The 18,579-nt window shown below is 43.4% G+C and overlaps 1 protein-coding gene across 2 annotated transcripts in view; it reads right to left on the minus strand.

Moving 5' to 3' along the window:
* LY75 (lymphocyte antigen 75) overlaps positions 1–18,579 on the minus strand; it is an 81,879-nt gene that overhangs the window by 26,467 nt on the left and 36,833 nt on the right. For both annotated transcript variants that reach the window (XM_084811358.1, XM_084811347.1), the window contains exons 17-23: positions 17,650–17,685; positions 16,097–16,272; positions 13,905–13,969; positions 12,379–12,455; positions 10,563–10,699; positions 10,135–10,240; positions 3,121–3,281 (exon numbers count right to left, since the gene is read on the minus strand). In XM_084811358.1, coding sequence (XP_084667484.1) covers positions 3,121–3,281; positions 10,135–10,240; positions 10,563–10,699; positions 12,379–12,455; positions 13,905–13,969; positions 16,097–16,272; positions 17,650–17,685 — 758 coding nt within the window. The remainder of the gene's footprint in view (positions 1–3,120; positions 3,282–10,134; positions 10,241–10,562; positions 10,700–12,378; positions 12,456–13,904; positions 13,970–16,096; positions 16,273–17,649; positions 17,686–18,579) is intronic.

Here is an 18,579-nt window from a genome sequence, read left to right on the forward strand (position 1 = left end):
TGGACTGCCCAAAGTCCCAAAACACAAACATTATTTTTACAGATTTTTATTCTCAAAAACACACATTCATTACAAAGGAGAAAATTGGCTTGATTAGTATATCCATCCCCTAGCATGTGGGTCAGTATACCAGTTCTAATAGGCCTAACCTAAAAGACAGAAAAGATTACCAGATAAGAGGAGGGAGGTTGCACTATGGAAATGACAGACCCGAGGATTGGAAGGCTATTTATTTATTACATTTATATCCCACCTTTCTTCCATTGTGGAACTCAAGGTGGCTACATGTGGTTCCCAAGTGGTCTCCCCTCCAAGCACTGACCAGACCCATACCTCCTTAGCTTCAGCATGGTGGCTGCCTCATGTGCCTTGATATATGATCAATGAAGCTTGGGTGCCAGTGAATACAGTGGGCTCCAGTGGCAGAAATGAATAGATTTAGGAGAAAAGGGAAAAAATAGAGCAGGATTATCTATAATTACCTAACTTCAGAGGAAACTGATCCCAAAGGACTTCACTTCTGTGTTGGTTGCCAAAAATTAAGAAAATGCTGTGGGGACAGACTACCTGCCGGCTTCTCAGCTTAGTTCCAAATTCCAAAAATGAGGCAATAGCTCTGGCACTATTAAGTATCAAATGATCAAGAAACAGCCCCCAAAATTGCTTTTGATAACTTGGCACTTGCAGTAATGATGGGGAGACCGAATAGAAGCTAAGCTGTTATTAGGTATGCTGGAGCCACCACAATTTTAGTTAAAAACAGATTTAGATGGAGAACCTTGCCAATGGTGCTTCTCCTTGGGGTTTCTAATTAGATTCAAAAATTTACTTTTTAGTAATAATTGCCCAGTACTCTAGGACTTCCTGTGAGACCAGTTCCACCCTTTGAAGCTCAGAACTGACAACACGGGCATAGGCTGGCAGGCTGTGTTTTGCATGGAACCTGGCCCTTGACTCAATGGGGTGCTTTACCAGGGGGCAAAGCTTTCTCTCAGGGTATATGGATCAAATGGATCTATCTGGGCAAAGGGAGCAGGAGAGTGGGGAATTCTGGCCCTGAAAACATGGGAGAGGCACCAGAGTAGGGAATGGAATTGTGCTAGGAAGGAGTTGAGCAATGATATTAAAATTTAAGTTGAGCCCTGGGTTTCCTCTCAAAGCTGAGACACACCAACATGAGGGATGCCCAAGCAGAAAGGATTCTCACCCACTGCCTAAACCCCGAGGCATTTATACGGTTTGCAATAAAGGGAACAAAGATCTTGATGGCTCAGAGGATGGCTTGAAACAAAGGAAATAGTTTGGTTCTGTCACTGAAAGAGGGAGATTTCTTGCCTCTTCATTAATTTTTCCTGTAGCTGGTTATATAGAGTAGTGCAGCACAATATTCAAAACAAAAGGAGTTAAGAGTGCTCAGGTAGTGCTTGACCTGTCAGAGAGGCTCCATCAGAATTGGACCACTCTTCCCCACCAGGGCTTTTGATTGGCCAATTGAAAGACACTCCAGTAGGTTAGTCAGCAGGCATTTGCATGCTTTCCCCAGATGCAAGGAACAACCTTCTTTAATTTAAATAAGGGGAAAGTACACATATTCTATGGCTCCCTTGCCTCTGCAGTGATTCCAAAGCCGTAACAACATTTTTGGCAGCTCTCAGGCTTTGCCTTGCAGAACAAAATGGATTCATAAGCCAAGGTGTCAGGGAAACGCCATTAAAATTCATAGTGTCAGAGAGACAGCACATCTGAAGCTCCTCTGTTACAGGCATGACCGCACAGAGGAGGTCATTAAAAGTTTGCTTCCATTTTTAACCACAGTTCGGCATTCTGTCCAGACCCAGACAAACTTATTAAGTTTTAACTATGGTTTACTGAAATGAGCCACTTCAAACTATGATTTATGAAGTAGGCTTGTTAGAATAAACCAGTTAAAAATAGCCACAGTTTAGAATTACTGTGCTGGAAAAGAAGTGGGGAAGGGACAGAGTCTGAGGCTCATGCACTTAATGCTAAAACATAGTTTAGCATTATATCCATTGTGATGTGAAACGATACTGAAGAAAGGATAGTTACTTTCTTTCTAAAGTAGATAAAAGATTTGTCTCTAAATAATCTTCTTTCTCTCTGTCATTATTTTGCACTTTAAAAATTACTGTTGTAATATTTCTTTATACATAGAATCGTAGGGTTGGAAGGGGCCTATTAGACCACTGAGTCCAACCCCCTGCTCAGCGCAGGAATCCAAGTCAAAGCATCCCTGACAAGTCCAGCTTCATCTTGAACACCTCCAGTGTGGGAGAGCCCACTACTTCCCTAGGTAATTGGTTCCATTGTCATATTGCTCTAACAGTCAGGAAGTTTTTCCTGATGTTCATCCGGAATCTGGCTTCCTGTAACTTGAGGCCATTATTCCGTGTCCTGCACTTTGGGATGATTAAAAAGAGATCCTGGCCTTCCTCTCTGTGACAACCTTTCAAGTACTTGAAGAGTGCTTTCATCTCTCCCCTCAGTCTTCTCTTCTCAAGGCTAAACATACCCAGTTCTTTCAGTCTCTCTTCATTGGGCTTTGTTTCCAGTCCCCTGATCATCCTTGTTGCCCTCCTCTGAACCCAGTTCTTTCAGTCTCTCCTTATAGGGCTTTAAGATTATTTCATAATATGACAGAATTAAACTCGAAACTACACTTAACCCAAGAAAATATCACACATTTGTATTATTCTATATTTCTGTTTCTGTACAGCAGGGGTGGGCAACTCCCAGGGCTCAAGAGGAAGCATTCCACCTGGGACTCTGCCAGGGGCTGCAGTCCTGCACCACATACCAAATAGCCTGCCAAAATTTCACAGTGGGCCAGTAGCAAAAGGGGCTATTTTAATTTGGGGGGTGGTGGGGCACAATAAGGCTAGGGGGGTGCAAGCTGCCCATGGGCCATATGTTGCCCACTCCTGCTGTAAAGGAAGGCACTCAGTTACAGACTGAATACTTAAGAAGGCTTGATAGATTTTACTTTTTTTGTACATCCCATTCTTTCTCTATCCTAAGTTGATAATAAATACAGTCCTTTTCTCCCTTAACCAAAATTATAATAAAGTCTACAACAGAAGAACATTCTCAACAACTTACATCAAATTGAACCTTCCTTAGCCTTCCTTGAAGCAATGGGTGGAAATTGCTATATTCTAATGCACTGCCGTCTTCCCACTTGTTTTCACGTGTCTGAATCCGAAACTGCAAACCAATCCAAATATTTGGGGGCTTACCAGGAAGCAAGGATGTTATAAAATCTGTTGGGCAGAAGATAGGATTAGGCAGCCAGAATAAATTTCTCTAAATCTGCTTGCATATATAAAAAAAAATGCCTCCTGTACCTATGCTAAATCATTTCTTTAGGCTATAAATCATCTTGTACAGAACATGCACTAAAGGTTACTAGCACAATATTGGTAGATTAGTCTGTAGCCATCAATGGAAGCAAATTTTGAATTTGCTTTCAAGGCTTTCTCATCTTTTACTTCATCCCTTAGATCAGGGGTGAGGAACCTCTTTCAGTCTGATGGCTGAATTCAATTTAGGAGAAACTCTTGGGGGGTTGCGTTCCAGTAGAGGGCAGGGTCAAAGGTATGGGGCCAAGATGCCAAATATACCAGCGTATTTTACCTTCTTACTGCCAGTAACTAAGCCTTATGTTTGGAAGAAGCATTTCCACCTTTTAAGAATGTGGAAACATGTGCAAAGGCTGGAAAACCACCAAATGATAAGCAGTCAGGGAAAAGGGGGCACAGCCATCTGGCAAACCCTGGAGGGCTGGACTGGAACCCCAGGATAGCCAGATTTGGCCCACAGCCTGAGGTTCTCTACCCATTTTAGATTCTTTTACACTATACCTGACATGGATTTTCTATGAAAAGCCAGTTTCTACTGGTGCCCAACAGATACACCCAAAAAAGATCCCCGGCCCATCAGTGTCTGAATTTGCTAACTTGCAAGAACAGATGGGGCAGACCACATTATCTCAATTTCACCTTCCTTCTCTTCAACATATACACCACCATGCCTGTACTTTGCTTCTCTGACATTGAGAGCTGCGCTACATACCACTGTGCCGTTGTTCACTCACTGGCAATGATGGTGGAATTATTATTACAACACAGAAATGGGCAAACTGCTTTATAACCTTTTCCTACAATCCTGCGTATTAGGTCTTGTATTTTGCCCATTTTATGGGAAATGGAGGCTGAGAGACAGTTACTTGCCCAAACCCACATGCTGAGGACCTAGCTGAGGGGGGATTAAATCCACAAGGTGATGCACACACTAATGCAATGGTTCTTAATCTTGGACTGTTGCTGGACTATAACTGCCAGAAAAGCCAGCATGACCTATGGTTGGGGCTTCTGGGTGTAATAGTCCAACAAGTGGACCCAAGTTTGGGAACCACTGCACTAATGAGTTGTAAGGTCAGGTTGCTTTGCTGTAACTGTGGTTCTTCGAGTGATCATCTGTGAACTCACACATATGGGTTATGTGCCTGCATAGAATAGTCATTTGGAACATTCCAGAGCTAAACAGAGTTTTAGGCAGGAGGCCTGCCCACCTCCTCTGCGCATATTCCAGGCATGGCTCCTGCCTGCCTCTCAGTTCTGAGTCCGCCTCAGCAGAGGAATAAAGAAAGCGAGGCATCAAAGTGGAAAGAAGGGTCAGTACTAGAAATCCTAGCACTGATTCAGAAGCTGAAAGTTACAGACATGATTCTGGAAGCATGGATGCAGTTTCTTGGCTATCATCTTCTCTGAGGAACAGATGCACAACCACGTTTGCTGCGACCACCATGGGATTATCAAGATGCAGCGAGCTCCATCATTCCGTACCTTGTTCAACACTCACATGACTAGAGGGAAATGGGGGAATGTGCAGGTCAGAGTGCCTCTCCAGTGAAGAAGGAAAGCATCTCAGAGAGACTGGGTTCGTGACTCATTCTGCTGCAGAAAGATTGGCATGTCACATTTGGTACTGTAGCAAAGGCATTGATGGCTGCAATGCCTCACATGTTGAAGTGTTCTCATGTGATTGTCAGAGAGGGCTGGTTCATGACCTGCTGAGCAAGTTGACAAGAGTGTTGCACATTCCTGCGAGGTGTATAGTAATGGGAGTGATGTGGCAACAAATGCACCAGTCCTAGAAGTTGAGAGTAAGTCAAAGGAGGAGAAGGGATCTCATCCTGCCCTGCTTATTTATATATAAAACAATTGTGGTATTCCAATTTGGACAGATCACCCTTTGACACAGGACTCGAGTGCCCATAGGGCTTTGGCAACATCAAGAAGCTTGGGCTGATTGATGTGTAGGGTTCTCTCTCATCAGGACCAAAGTCCTCTGATAGTGAGTGAACCACAGGAGGCTCCCCAGCTGTGAAGGGATGCTTCTTTGGTAATTCTTAGGGATGAAGGGGGGGGGGCTTGAAGTTGAACCCCCTTCAGGTGTATTGGAACCATCCACCAGTGTAGAGAACGCCTGACTGAGTTGGGAAGAGTTAAGAGATGAGTCTGGGGGTCCGTGTCCAGGTTGAAGAGTCATAGGAACTAAGATTGGAGTGGTCTCATAGAGAGGTATGCTAATGGAGTTACTGAGGTGGTGGAGGCCATGAGCCTGAGCAGGTGTTGGATGCTGGTTGCTTGTCATTGGCAGGTAGCTACTAGTTCTCGTGCGAAATGGTGCAGGATGTCTGCTCTGTCCTGTGTAGGTAGGCATGGGCTCAAGTGGAGTCGAGAAGTGCTGCTATGAATTGTTGAATTTGAGATGGGATAAACAGGATTTTCTTTGTTGACCTGTAGGCCGAGCAATTCCAGAAGTGACAAGGCTATGCTGATGTTGGCGCTGAGCCAGTGGTAAAAGGTGTCTATGATCAGCCACTTGTCTATGTATGGAAAGACGATGATCCCTTGCTGCCACTAATACCATGGACTTTGTAAAGACTCTCAGAGCCATGGCTAAGCCGAAAGGGAGAACTTTGAACTGGAGGAGTTTGCTGTCCAAGGTAAATCTGAGAAAAGGGCAAGAAGCAGAGTATATAACGATGTGAAAGTAAGCGTTGCAAAGATCTACTGTTGTGAACCAGCCTTCCCAATGCAGGAGGGGAAGGATAGAAGAGACTGTAGTCATTGTGAATTTTGGGGGGGTGGATGTAGCAGTTTACATCTCGAAGGCCAAGTATAAGTCAAAGACTGTCCTCTTTTTGGAGGACTAAAACACCTGGAGAAGAAACCAGTGGTCCTTTGAGCGGCGGGGGGGGGGGTTCTATCACACCCCTGCTCAAGAAGGTAGTGACTTCCTCTCTTAAAACCTGAGGAGGGTGAATACAGCAGAAGATTCCTGGGGGAGGGGAGTATTTTCAAATTCAACAGAATAGCCTAAGGTGATGATAGAAAGCACCCATTTGTCGGTGGTGATGGATATCCAGACATGGAGAAAAAGTTTGAGTCTGTTCTGGTGGAAGGAAACCGGTGGCTGGGCTCCTCTGTAGGAGTCAAAGATGCCGTTTGGCTTGGTCAGGGTGTTTAATGCGAGTGGAGTGGTGGTATTTGTTCTTTGAATGAAAGGAGTACAAGCTTTGTTTGGAAGTTCATTTCAGGCCTGAGTCGGATTGGTGCCAAAGTGGCCATTTGCATTTCCAGTACGAATGTGATCAGCTGGTGGAGGTCGCTGAAGATTGGGATCCCATACCCATCTTCTGGGCAGATGTTTTCATTTTGTATATGTGGTTGAGGGCATCATCTGTGGATGTGCTGAAAAGGCCTTTGCCATTGAAGGTCCTCCACTCTCGATGTAGCTTCCTGCTGGAGTCTTGCAGCATGGAGTCAGGCACTCAATGAAATGGCAGTTGCCACGGCCTTTGAGCAGCAATCAGACACGTGGCGGGCTGCGTTGATTTGTTGGCCTGCTAGCCTGTGAGCTTAGGCTTGGAATACCATCCTCAGACTCTTGACATCTTCCGGGAGACAGTTGAAGAAGGCTGCTGCTTTTCCCCAGAAGTACTGCTAGTAGGCTGCCACACATGCCTCATAGTGCACCATGAGTGACAGGGCTGCAGTGGAGTAAATTCTCCACCTCACCAAGTCTAACTTTTGTCCCTCTGAATCTCTGTGAGCAGGATGCTTCCACAATTATGGAGTTTGGTGTGGGATATTTGAATATGAAGGAACAGTCCTCTTCTTGACCTTATATAGATTTTTCTAGACGTGGGTGGAATAGCAGAGGGTTTTGCTCAGGATTGTTTGATTATGTGTAGCCATGCTGGAAGCAACGGGATGGTAACTGGTGGAGCTAAGTCTGGTTGTACTCTTTTAAAGACTGGATCCATGACTGAGACCGAGGTGACTTTAATCTTTAGTCCAAGAGGTTTTGCCATTTTGAGGATCTGTATTGCATATGGCCTGATGCATCTGACGGGGAGAGAGGATTTTGATTCCTTACAGCACTGGTTGGTGAGAAGGCTGACACCCAGACAGAAGAATGGAAGATGAGTCGGAGGAAAAGTCATCCTGCACTGAAGATGGGTTGTTAGTTGGTGTTTGCGTGTTAGCGGTGAGCGATGGCTGGGTAAGATGCAGCGCTAGTGATGACTGTGTAGCGACCAGAAGCTCTGGAAGCTTTTTCAAGATTATGTCCTGAAAGAAACTGGCTGGAAGAGGAGGGTGGAGAGCAAGTGGCAGGCTTGCAAAGTCCAGTACCACAGTAAGTTCCGGTAGCTGAGCGTCAGGTGGTTTAGATACTGTGCGAAAAGGTGTTGCACAGTTAGAAGTTGCTTTAGCTCATTCTTGAAAGTGAGGGGAACGCTAATGCTGGAGATAGGTATAACAATATGGGTAGTCTCTCTCCTTGTTCTCGTAATGATACTGTTCCGCTGGTGAACAGTCCTTATATTAACAAGGAGACCTGTAGAAGCAAGGGCGTCTATGGCTCTCCCATGGCATATCATGATGGTGATGAAGAAAACCTCCCGAAGAAGCTGAGGAAGCTGGTGAGATCTGTCAGGTCCAAGGGAATCTATATTTCCTTGGAGAATGGTTTCGAAATGGGTGGTAGTACAGTTCTGGCAAAAAAAAGTTCCCTTTGAACCCAGACACTGGATATCGTCTGGGGAGTTATAGTCTTATAGGAGTTGTAATTCCTCTAGGATCAGCCTCAGCAATCGCGCAAGAGTTTGAGACACTTTCTGTGCCGATGTCAGCTGGCTCGGAACTGGTGTGGGTTTGGGTTTGATGTTGGCCTCTATCCAGAACCTGTCCTTTTGATTCTTGGTCCCAGTGCCCAAGGGTTAGCTGGGTGCTTATTACGGGACGGTTTCCATTTGTCGGTCCAAGGGGGCAGCCAAAGCTGTTGGTACAGCAGGGGCTTCTTCTCGTGATACCAGGGATGGCTGCCCTGAAGCACTCTTCACAGTGTGTGCTGGAAGACACTGAGAGAGAGCAGGAGCTGGTTTCTTGCAATTGGACATGGAGGCAGCATGCAAACGCTGGTTCAGCGTGGCTGAATTTGCTGCTTTGAGGGCTTGTTCCCACAACAGAGCCTGGAAGTGTGGTGTTCTGTTTCTCCTGGCCTGCTTCGTAAAGGCCTGGCAGTAGGTACAGGAGTCCACCCTTTGTGCCTTTTCAAGGCAGAGAAGTCAGTCGGAATGTCCTTCAGTTAATGGTATCTTCCTGCCAAAGTGGGTGCAATTTTTGAAGAAGGCCTTGTAAAGGCAATGAAAGGGCAATGAAAGTAAAGGAGGAGAAAAAACTCAGAGGAAACAGGAAAGGAAGAGAAGAAAAAGGAGGAGGAGAACTCTGTTCAGCATCCCAGGAGGGCTCAGTGGAGTTTTTTGAGAATTTTTGCCATGAGATGAGAGAACATTCCAAATGCTGCTAACTGCTGCGGCAGGTGAAACGGAACTGAAAGGCAAGCAAGAGCCAGTCCTGGAGTGGGCACAGAGGAGGTGGGTGGGGATCCTGCCTAAAACTGTGTTTAGCTCTAGAATGTTCCAAATGACTGTTCCGCACAGGCGCATAACCCATATATGTGAGTTCACAGATGACCACTAAGAAGAACAAGAACTGTGTTGAGGCAGTTCTCGGTTCAGACGTAGTGGCCTGGCTTGCATGACACATTGGGCTCACCGTGGATTGTTTAACCCCTGATGAGCCACATGCCATTTTGAATATGCCCCTGCCCCTCAACTGCATGCCATGTCATGCAAACCTAGGGACTGTGGGTTATTTGAGGATTAAACAACCCTCACATAATCCTGCTACAAACTGTTTAGCCCACAACTAAGCAATGGTGGCTGGTTCACATGACATGGCAACCCCCCAATCATCCTGTTCAGGGGTTGCATATTCAAAATTGTGCTTGTATGTGCTGCGGCTCATCAGGGGGTTAAACAACCCATGGTGGGCCCAGCATGTTGTCTTACCTGGGTCAGTGAGAAACTAGGGTTAGTTTAAAGTGGATATTTCCAATCTCCTCCCCTGGCACGCAGTCTCACCCATGTACCAATAAAATATAGTTTAGCTTATGTCTGAACTAGGTTAAAGAATCAGCAGACAAGTCATTTCTCTCAGCGAGCACAACAGAGAGTCACGTAGCATCCTAAAGACTAATTAATTTATTATGGCACAACTTTAATGGCCTAGAATCAACTCCGTCAGATACACCTTCAGTTGGCATGTATACATACATATGCCCCTCGCTTTTGCCTGGGACAGGCAGCATTCTCCTTTGCTGCACCAAGTGGAAACTTGCATGTGCGGATCAGCCATCCCAGATTTAGAAGCAGAAACGGAGCTTTCATATCATCTCATACACAGTGCTTTTCAATGGCATAAGTTCAAACATTCAGCTTCAAGTTATCAAGTGTTGAGAAGCCAAGTGATATACATGCACATACGAAAAACGTCTGAGATAAACACCTGTATCTATATATCAAGAACAAATCTGGTTGATTCAAAAGGGGTGGGGACAGTATTTATTCTTATTTCCATTGCAGCCTTTAGCAAATCTGTAGAACTTTGGTGCCTACCATACCTCCAGAAACATTCAAAGTATCAATGTACTACTTAGTTTTCTAGAAGACAACCAGAAGCATGGTATGTATCACCTTACCTTGTTCAGCTTGGGTTTTGATTGAAGGAAGGAAGCCATGGAACGACTCACAATGTTCACTTGCTTTTCTGAAGTTTAAATCCCGAGGAGGCACCGTTCGAAAACACTGAAAGAGGATTTTTTTTTCTTAAAGCACCATGTCAGTATTATGTTGACTTTATTTCACAATAGCTTTGATGCTTAGTTTAAGGTGTAGTTTGCATAGTACAAAATCAAGTGGAAAAAATCCTTACAAAAATCTATTTTTGTTCAATTCAAAATCACTCTACACTCTTGCAAATACCCATCAAATTGGTTTGGGGACTTCTAGCAGATATTAGAAGATCTATTAGAAATCTTCTAATAGATATTATGGTTTGAAATACAAAGCTATAAGGATTCCCTCCCTCCCTCCCTCCCTATCTATACTTACATACACACATACATACCTTATCCAGAAAAACAAGCCAGGGTTCAGAGCACTTTCTATGAGGTGGTTTATAACTTGGATCATGTGTCTCCAGCAGCGATGTATTGTATTTCTCACAGATGAAAGGGAGTTTTGAACTGCAGCCTATTGTGCTGTCTGCAGGAATCATAAATAGACCAATTAGACCACATTGTTACTATATTTGTATTAGAACAAACTTATTCTAGGGCCTGTCCACACTTAACAGGAGACAGCCCTTCGCTCAAAATTAGAGCACATACTTTGCATGCAGAAGGTCCCAAATTTAACCCACATTAAGTTAAAAAAAAAAAAAAACTCAGGTAGCAGGGCTGGGAAATACCTCTTTCTGCTTGAAAGGACAGGTTGCTTACCTGTAACTGTAGTTCTTTGAGTGGTGATCTGTACAGTCACACGTATGAGTTTTGTGCCTGTGCACAGCCTCTGTCAGAATTCTCTAGAGCCGAGACATTTAGGCAGGAAGCTTGCCTTACCCCTTCCTGCACATGCCTAGGGGGTGGTGCTCCAAACGTTCCCCCCAATTATTCTGAGAGTGCCACAGCAACAACCCCAAACTGAGAAAAATAGTGAAAATTATACCCAAACACCTGTAGCCGGGTAGGATGTGTGACTGCACAGATGACCATTCACAGAACTACAGTTAAAAACTGAGGAGAAAGGCAACAGCGCCGCCCTAGGCATGTGCTGGAGGGGGTAGGGTGGGCTTCCTGCCTAAACATCCCAGCTCTAGAAAGTTCAGACAGAGGTTCTGTGTAGGTGGGAAACCCATATGTGATGCCCAGAGACCATGAAGAAGAATATTGGAAATATGCTGCCAGAATAGATCAGGGGAAGGTAACCTCCAGCCTGCGGGGTTGCCCAATTGGGCTGCTAAGGTTTGCACCCCTTCCATAGGCCCGTCCTCCTCCCCAAGCCCCACCCCCTGACCTGTGAGAGGAATTCCAATGTTATCTCCGATATATGATTGGAGGGCAAGCGGCGCAAGTCAAGCAGCACAAACAAGGTAACAAGGGTGAGCAGCACAGAGGGGAATAACTTTATTATCTCCGATCAGAGATCGGCGATAACAAGGTGTTCTCCTGTACTTGGCTGGGACTTGCTGGACCAGGTTCTGCAAGCCCCAGCCAAGTCCCTTCCCACACTGCTCGTGCCCCCATTGTGATGCGAGTGGTATAGGAAAGAGGAGGCCAACTAGGCTGAGGCTTTCAGGAGACAGGATTGCATTCTGAAAACTGGCAATCACAGAGTGGCTATATTTTATTTATTTATTTATTGCATTTATATCCTGCCTTTTTTCCTCCAAGGAACTCAAGGCAGCGTACATGATCCTCCTCCTTCCTCCATTTTATCCTCACAACAACAACCCTGTGAGGTAGGCTGGGCTGAGAGTCTGTGACTGGCCCAAAGTCACCCAGTGAGCTTCCATGGCCGAGTTGTGCCAGCCACCTCCACAGCCATTTCTCCAGTTGTCTCTTGTCGTCTATTTGTAATGTTAGAAAATGACCTTATAGATGAAGGCTGCATGAGTTACATTCACATCTACAGTTTGCATGAATTCTGAATGCAAGACCATCCTCAGACATTACAAACAAGCACTGCCAGCTCTGTATTTATTGTCTTTAATATCTGAAGCAGCTCTGTCTCCATAAAATTAAAAACAAAGCAGGGAAGAGAGTATGGCTTTTAAAAACAAAAAAGTCTAACAGAAAACAAATTGTTCTCATGTAGCAAAACTCTTAAGTTTGTAAGTAAGCAAAAAGGAAAAAAGGTATTAAAAAGACCATTAGCCACCTTACCTCTGTACGAGCTTTGATAAGAAACATGCCAACAATCCCTGAAGTGTCGTTCATGATAGTATGAAAATACCGAGTAACCAGGCACAACAAAGAAATCAAATATTTTAAAAAATTGGTGCATATAACTAGCATTTTCAGTTGTTATTGGTATACAAGAAAGCTAGGTAACAACTGAGTTCTGTGGGCTTCCTTAGCTTGCATCTGTCATAATGTACAAGAGGTTTGTTGGCACCGTAAAAATATGGAGATGGCATCTTTTTTCTGTAGCTACTGAGCAGAGTAATTCAATTACTCAATAATGAGGTTTCTGTTACGTTCCATGTCTTGAAAACAGTCTTGAATGCCACACTATGGCATTCAAGATTACGGATGGAATCCAACAGATTCTTACTAGGAAGCCACACTGAAGTCATTGAGGCTTACTTCTGAGTAGACATACACAGGTCTGTGCTGCAAGCTCGTGATCCTCTATAATCTTTAGACTGGATCCAGATGTAGTCATACTTACAGTAGACCTATTAAAATCAACAGGACTGAAGCTGTCCTAACTAACTTAAATTGCATTAATTTCAGTGCATCTAACTCTAAATACGAATATGTCTAGACCCAACCCGTTGTTTTCACTTTTAAATTTACTCCCCACTTTTCCATGCATAACAACATAAACCAAAAATAGTTGAAGGGCTAGATATTTTCTCCTTATTTGCATTATACGTATTATTTTTATTTACATTTGTCTGTTTTTCTGCTTACAGACTGGATAAAAGTTATCAAGATTTTTATTTCTCTGCTTTATTGTGTTTTCAATTCCTAATAGTGTTACATCATCTGTAAGTGTCCTGCAAAAAAGTCCACCCACCATTGCTTTCTGATCTTCTCACCTAGGGTGCTTTCTAAATGTATCTCCAGCTATACTAAAGGCCAAACTACACATGACACCATTCATGCAAATAGCAATTGTGTGAACAGATTTCTTTTAGAATAAACAGTGGGTGCAGGGCCCCTGATCTGGATTGGGACCCTAGCACGAGGGCTTTAACACTTTGTACCTGCTGCAGTGCCAATCCAAATCAGGGCGCCCTGCACTCACTGTTTATTCGAAAAAATCTGTTCACGCAATTACAAATCTGCATTGGGACAATGCAAATAAGAGATGCTGGGATGCAGTCCAAATTAGAATTGCAAATCAGGACTGCTAAGATTGTCTGTTGAGGCACTTGTCCTTTGCCATGCCTTTCATGGCAGCCATTTTGTGGTGATGCTAAGGACAGTTTCACAAATTGCCAAACACACCCATGACCCAAAAAGGTTGTATCCAATCCACTGTTTTTTATTTGTATGTGAACCACTGTGGAAACCAGCCTGAAAGGTGGTATACAATTTTAAAACGTAACTAAAATAAATACATCCTGAGACTCATAGCTTCAGTATCTAACCTATAACTATAACAGGTTCACATTACTAGATCATTAAGGTGAGTGTCAAAAGAACTTTAGAATAACATAGACTTTGATGGTTCTACATACAATGGATGATGGCGACGCACAGGAGGTATGTATTTCAGCCACCAATTCTGCCTCTCATCTGATAACTGCAAAAGCAAAAAGACATGTTATTATTTATTGCATTTCTATACCGCCCCATAGCCAAAGCTTTTTGGGCAGTTTACAGAAGTTAACATCCAACACAACATTACGTCTCATAGACTAAATATTGGAAAATATTTTTCAGATGTAACAGGTAGTGGAGCAATTTTCCAGGTGAAAGTGTAGAATCTTGTGTACTTGAGTTTAAAACAAACAATCTGAATAAATAGGAAGGCTCAGGTCTAATGTAATGTTGGAGTAGGGATGTTGTGGGTGTCCGGCTGGGGCTTGAGGCCTGGTGATTTCTCTCCAGCTCAGTCCCCCAGAAGCTGATCCATGCTCCTAGCCATGCAAACATGGGGATCCCTGATCCCTTGCTGAGCCACCATTCTGTGTAAAAATGTGAAAATGGCATGCAACCCAGACTAAGGTAAGTTCACCCCTATGCTGGAGTGAGATGTTTATATACATGAACAAAGCTTAGTGTGGGAAGTAAGGTGAGGTAATATTTCAAGTTTTTTTCTAGCTCTGATGTTCAACAGATCCTAGTCGTCAACACAGTCCTAACAGAATGTCCATTACCATAGCAGTAACAGCAAGTGTGAGGTTTACAGCAGTGTATTATCTGGAAATCAACCATTCTGAAACTATTTATGAGATCGTAAGCTCATAATCATAATTATGAGCTTATGATTAAAATATACAAGCTTATGAGGCATTTTAGATCATGGACCATTTTCACTAAAAAAAAAACAGCTAGCATGCTTTAAGATTGAATCACGATTTATCAGTGAGGCTTGATCAAACTTCTGGACAACATCATTGCTGACAGATTGTCAAACAGTAGTGGTGGCCAAGAATGCTTCTCAGCAACTCCACCTGGTAAGAACAGGAACTCCTTTTTATAGATTTATAAATTATGATCGTTACACACATGTCTCTCTAACCTCAAGGGCAGACTACCATATATCCTTCATTATGGTTATAATGCAGAAAAGTATAGTGCAAAACAATGCAACTGAGTGCCTTCTGTATGATTAGATAATTAAGAACACATCCTACATGCAATCCAGGCTTCTTGATTTCTCTTTCGAGAAAGAGAGGCCCTTCTAATTTGCCCACCCATGAGAGTAGTCAGGTGGGTGATCACACATGAGTGGGCCTTCTCTGCAGTGGCCCCACATCTTTGGAACAAGCTGCCATCGGAGGTCCGCCATGCTCCATCATTGCAGACTTTTAAGAAGGCCTTGACTTTCTCTTGATATGACTGCTACTGTTGTTGCTGCTGCTGCTGTTAACATTGTTGCTGGTTTTATTGTTGGCTTTTATTGCTGTTCTTATGTTTTTATCACTTTTAATATTTTAACAGTTTTTATGTATTTTATTGTTGTAAGCCGCCTTAGGAGGGGTTCTGCCCTGAAAGGTGGCCAAGAAATATTTTAAATAAATAATTTTCGCAATAATATGCAAGAGGCTCAAAGCATGCAACCAACTATTTTAATTGTCATCCTTTCAAATGCAATGCAATATTTCCTTGTTATAAAACAACTATCTGCTACACAGACGACTCTGTGTGGTGGCAACTCATTCACTAGGACAATTGGGACTCTTTGATCATTGCTTACCCAAATCAATATTAGGCAAACTGCCTGGTGTAATGTTTAATGAGCCCTAGCTTTCTTGAAATGAGCTTTCTCCTGCACTCCAGGCAGTAAGGTTTTCAAGATTAGCTCTGTTAATTGCTCCCAATCCTTTCCCTACACTTTGGAGACATGGGTGTTATTAGATTGGTCTTAAATAATGAGCTCCAAGAAACACAGTTCTAATCAATGAGAACTCAGCATTCACTGGTTAACCTCTAAGCTTATTTGGCACCCTTGTTATATTAGAGGAAAAACTGGGGAAATTGGACAAGATGGAATACAGGAAAACACACTGGATATTATCTGCTCCCAGACATGGGCATCAAACTTCTCACAGGTTTTCCTAAGCAGCCTTTGATGCTGATGTTATTATTGTTGTTGTTATTATTATTACTACTACTATTAATAGCAATGGGAAAGGTTTTACTATTTTGGCACAGGCAGTGTTTCTACAATGAAAGCTATCCAAAGTAAAAAGTAATGAATTACATTAGCTATTCTGTTCTGAATTCCCATTAGTTGTGTGAAAGAGGTCACAGAAGCCAAGTCACTTCCATTCTTAGCACAGTACGCAGCTGCTTCTTGATAGCTCAAGTGCTTATTTGGCACAAACCAGAATTCAGATCCATCAATATTCAGTGCTGGTCCATGAATTCCAACTTCATCTGCAAAGAAAGAAAGCCATATACAGACATTTATACTGAATAAAACATTACATGCGCAAACAACCCTCTCCTCCCCTGAACTTCACAGCTTTGGAACATGCAACTAACTGTGGCCAATGTCCTGCAACAATGAGACCGAGTGAATTAATGGTGTCTAAAAAGGCTGACATAAATGTAGCAAACATTACAACTTGACAGCAGAACAATATGAGTCTGCTTCCCCAAGAGCAGTATTCCAAGGCTTTCATTGCAGCAGCACTGAGTCATTGCTGACACAACACATGCAGCTGCTCCACACAGTAATTTCTCCAATTCCTGACCTGGTATCCCCAAACACAGGTAGGATATGAGGACAGCTGTGCTGGCCCCAACAACCACCTTCCGCTATGCAGTCAATCAGAAGAGCAGCATGGGCTACAGTCAGGGCCCATGAGCCCTATGGATAAAGAACGGGATGAAGGAGTCCATTCAGATCACATAAAAAGGCCCATGCAGATACCCTTGGGTGAATCAAGGCCAATGACAGTAATTCTATGAGCAATGCAGTTAGGAGGTTGTATGTCGCAAGTGGTTAACATGATGGTTTCGACCTATAAAACAACCTGGGTTCAACATACCTGAGACATCACCTAGACTTCTCATGTTCTATTACAGCAAGTGAAAGTGCCCTTAAACCTAATCTCCATGAACCAATTAGACTACAGAGAGACTTGCTCAATGACTGTTCTGCTACTTTCCCTGAAAATGTGCCAAGCCCAAATCCAAGTGTCTTCACAAAGTAGTATAAGATTATTTCACATTTCAGTTGGCTATTGGTGGCCAGGGATATATATTACATTTTATATTCTGTACAGAATTCCTGCTAGGGCTATGAAAGAGGTGGTTGATATAGTATGCACTATATTACATAATATATCACACATTATATTACATAATGTGCAATATACGTTGCTGTCTGTGCACCCCCTTAAACACAGTCTCTGTCAAGACTGCTGGTCTGGAGTTAGGCAGATGTTCAGTTGGAGACAAAGCAGGGAATCAGCAAATCAGTTTTCAGTTGAATGAGCAGTTGCTCAAACTGTCAAACCAGGCCAGAGTCAGCAGTTACATAAGGCCTCACGGAACCTTATTGGTCCTCACGGCACCTGATCCCAGCTGGGCAGAAAGCTACAGTACACCCTCTGGCCATCTGAAGCAGTGGTGCTGCAGTGTAGCAATGATCAAGCCAACAGTTCCCTCTGGTTGCAAGCTGCCCTGAGGGTACAGGAAGTAAGGTGCCTAGGCCCAGCTGCCAAAGCCTTCATTTTGAAACCATTGGCACTTTACAGCTCCATGCATGGGTACTGCCTTAATGAATGTATGTGTAGGAAAGCTTACCTGGTTTATACCACTCTGGTATCTTTGGAGTACTACCTGTTGAGAAGAGAAGATGACACTGTAACTGGCCATGCTGATTTTCTCTTAGTCAGAAGGGGTGGGGGAGAAATTTTCAAGAGGATCATTAAACAAAGAGTGTGGAATTGCTTTGTCTCATTACCAGAAATGTGCAAGCAGTACAGTAGTATTACAATTTATAAACATGAGTAGAACTACAATTTCAAAGAAAAGAGAGTAAAAACTAAGATATATAGGAATTTTGAACAGCTTTTAAACAACGGTAAGATGCTGAGGTAGGAATGTCTGTGTTCTGAAAAGCAACCGTAGCCTAAGGACAACTTTCTCTTTCTTTTACTTAAAAGAGACGTCTCTTTGCTGCCAAAGTTATACTCCCCAAATCTTTATTTGGTCAAGAATACACAATAAAGCTCTTGCAAAGACTTGGATAAATGTGTGATGTGATGTAATCACAGTCCCAAGTTTCCCTGGCCCTGCAAGGAGCAGCCAAAGGAGTAGAGAAGTCAGGGCCTCTCAGAAAAGAGCACAATGACATTATGCTATGTATTCTATTTTACCACACATTACTGGCCAGAGAAGAGAAAATCAGCAGGCTGTAGCTCAGTATGGCAGAGCACCTGCTTGGCATGCAGAAGGCCCCAGGTTCAATCCCCAGCATCTCCAGGTAGGGCTAGGAAAGAATCCTGCCTGAAACCCTGGAGAGCCGCTGCTGCCAGTCAGTGTTGACAATACTGGGCTAGATGGACCAATGGTCGGACTCAGTATAAGGCAGCTTTCAATGTCAGGCTGCTGTTTTGAGCAGCCATTGTGCAACTTCACTAAAGTCTTGTTTCCAACACACTAGAAAGTCTTTCACTATGGAATTTACCATTTGATAATGCTGACCTCAAACTTTTCATCACCTAAGGCAGA

Source organism: Heloderma suspectum, chromosome 1, assembly GCF_057233095.1.
Source record: "Heloderma suspectum isolate Gila_16-S chromosome 1, 16-S_ref, whole genome shotgun sequence".
Classification (NCBI taxonomy): Eukaryota; Metazoa; Chordata; class Lepidosauria; order Squamata; family Helodermatidae; genus Heloderma; species Heloderma suspectum.